We start from the raw sequence: 2004 nt of genomic DNA, 5'->3' as shown, positions 1-2004 counted from the left end.
TGGGGCTGATAGTTTGAAATGAGAGGAGGGGAGATGTAATTGCGGATGAGTCAATGGTATTGTTAAAGTAAATTCTGAAAAATTTGAACTGTAAAATGGGGGTATTGGGTACAGAGACAGGTTAACTAAAAATAGAGATGGATTCAGTTGAGACAAGTGTAGCCGAAACAGTAAAATCTGAGGCGAAGCCAATGAAATCAAATATGGGAGGGATGATTCATTCAAAATTAGAAGCTATAGGGACATATTTAGGCAAAATTTCTGAAGAGATTGGCCAGGTTAACATCAGAGTCGACACAGTGGATAAAGATTCCAGGGACAAGTTGAAAAAGATACAGGTCGAACTGGGTGGCGATGTCAATCTTTTTCCTTGTTTGACTTACGTGGTATTCTTTCAGTTTCATTTTCATTGTGAGAAATTGAAAATTAGTCATACTTCCAGTTACAGCAGGCACAATGTCACCTATGGCACCCGACCTAAATCCATAAAAGTCATTTACATGGTACTCTTTCTTCAACAACAGCATGCTAGACACTGCAAAATTAATTTTGGAATAACAAACAGATCCATCAGGACTTTAGGTCTAAATTTAGTGGAACAAAGGAAAACATGCTTTTTTTCTTTTTTTTTTCAACAAAATTTATTCGTCGTGCACAAATATTCTGTACAAAATGTATTTGCATGCAATAAATAGTGGCTAGGTATGTGGAAGGTAGCTATTGATGTTGTCGACGAAACTGATGGAAACAGTCAATAAGGAGTGGAGGAATGTGCAAACAGGATCAACAACTGGACATAAACGAACTGATATTGCGAAGAAGCCGAGTTTGAATTGTGTACAGGCCTCTTTGCTAGATAGCTCGAACGAAAGCTGTGTATACAGGTTTTCTCTGTAGCCACAGTTTTCGAATGCCAGTTGTAAACTTCAGACAATGGGCTAGAACAGATTCTGTCCTCTCTGAGTCATCTTCGGTTGAACTCCTATTGCAGTTTAGCCCAGGATAGCCTTGCCGTAGGCGGGGGCGGCGTAGGCGACGGGGGCGGCCACCTTGGCGACGACGGGGGCGGGGTGGGCGCCGGCCTCCTTGTGCACGACGGCGTTGAAGCCGTTGACGGGGTCGGCGGTGTAGTCGACGGTGCGCACGGAGCCGTCGGGCTCGACCAGGCTGTAGCTGCCCTGGACGACGTCTCCGTCGCGGCTCTCGTGCTGGGTCTTGGAGTCACCGGTCAGAGCGTCCTGGACGTCGTAGGCGTAGCTGTACTGGGGGTGGGGGTCGTACTCAGCGGCCACGGCGGCGGGGACAGCGGCGGCAACGGGGGCGGCACGCAGGGCGGGGGCGGCGTAGGCCACGGGGGCGGCGTAAGCGCGGGCGGCGATGGGGGCGCCGGGGGCGTAGACGGCGGGGGCGCCCAGGTAGCCGGCGCGGGCCACTGCCACGAGGGCGGCGAGGACGATCAGCTGTAACATATTCCAGTGTCGTGCTTTACGTCTTGAGAATGTATATTACATGGTGGAAAAGTCACACAGACATGGATGGGATCAACCCACTGCATGGGATGTACAGTTTGCAATTATTACTTTCATTGCTAGTATGACCTCCTTCCATTAATGTTGGTGAAAACAGCAGTTCCTTAAAAAAATTGACACTCCTAAGTATGTTTTAATTCTATAGCACATCCTATTTTCTCTAATTAGCGATTCATTTGCTTTCCGCTGTTTTTGGATACTGAGATGTAGTTCAGATACTAGTGAAGCAACCACAAAACCGAGCTATCTGGGTAAGTGCTAACACGATGCACTCACAGTTGGAAGGACAGCTGTTCTAATTCTTGATTAGCCATTCAGACTTAGGTTCTCCGTGGCTTCTCCAAATCGCTTGAAGCTTATCAAAAGAATGCGGTCGATATCCTTCCCCATCCTTTCTCTATCTGACCTTGCACTTCGCCTCCAACGACGCAGCCGTCGATTGCACATTACATATCGAACTTATTAAGAGGCTACA

The 2004-nt window shown here is 47.6% G+C and overlaps 1 protein-coding gene across 1 annotated transcript; it reads right to left on the bottom strand.

Moving 5' to 3' along the window:
- Positions 1-655: 655 nt before the first annotated feature.
- Positions 656-1469, bottom strand: LOC124595605 (cuticle protein 21-like). Its single transcript, XM_047134412.1, has one exon. It carries the CDS (start codon positions 1467-1469, stop codon positions 993-995), a length of 477 nt encoding a protein of 158 aa, XP_046990368.1. The 3' UTR covers positions 656-992.
- Between the last annotated feature and the right edge of the window lie 535 nt (positions 1470-2004).

The sequence above is a fragment of the Schistocerca americana genome, chromosome 2, assembly GCF_021461395.2.
Source record: "Schistocerca americana isolate TAMUIC-IGC-003095 chromosome 2, iqSchAmer2.1, whole genome shotgun sequence".
In the NCBI taxonomy this organism is placed as follows: Eukaryota; Metazoa; Arthropoda; class Insecta; order Orthoptera; family Acrididae; genus Schistocerca; species Schistocerca americana.
Note: the sequence above shows the minus strand (reverse complement) of the source record. Positions and strands in the feature narration are given on the sequence as shown.

Bases quoted from the DNA above. Each gene is read 5' to 3' on its own strand.
- LOC124595605 (XM_047134412.1), bottom strand. From the start codon at position 1,469: ATGTTACAGCTGATCGTCCTCGCCGCCCTCGTGGCAGTGGCCCGCGCC.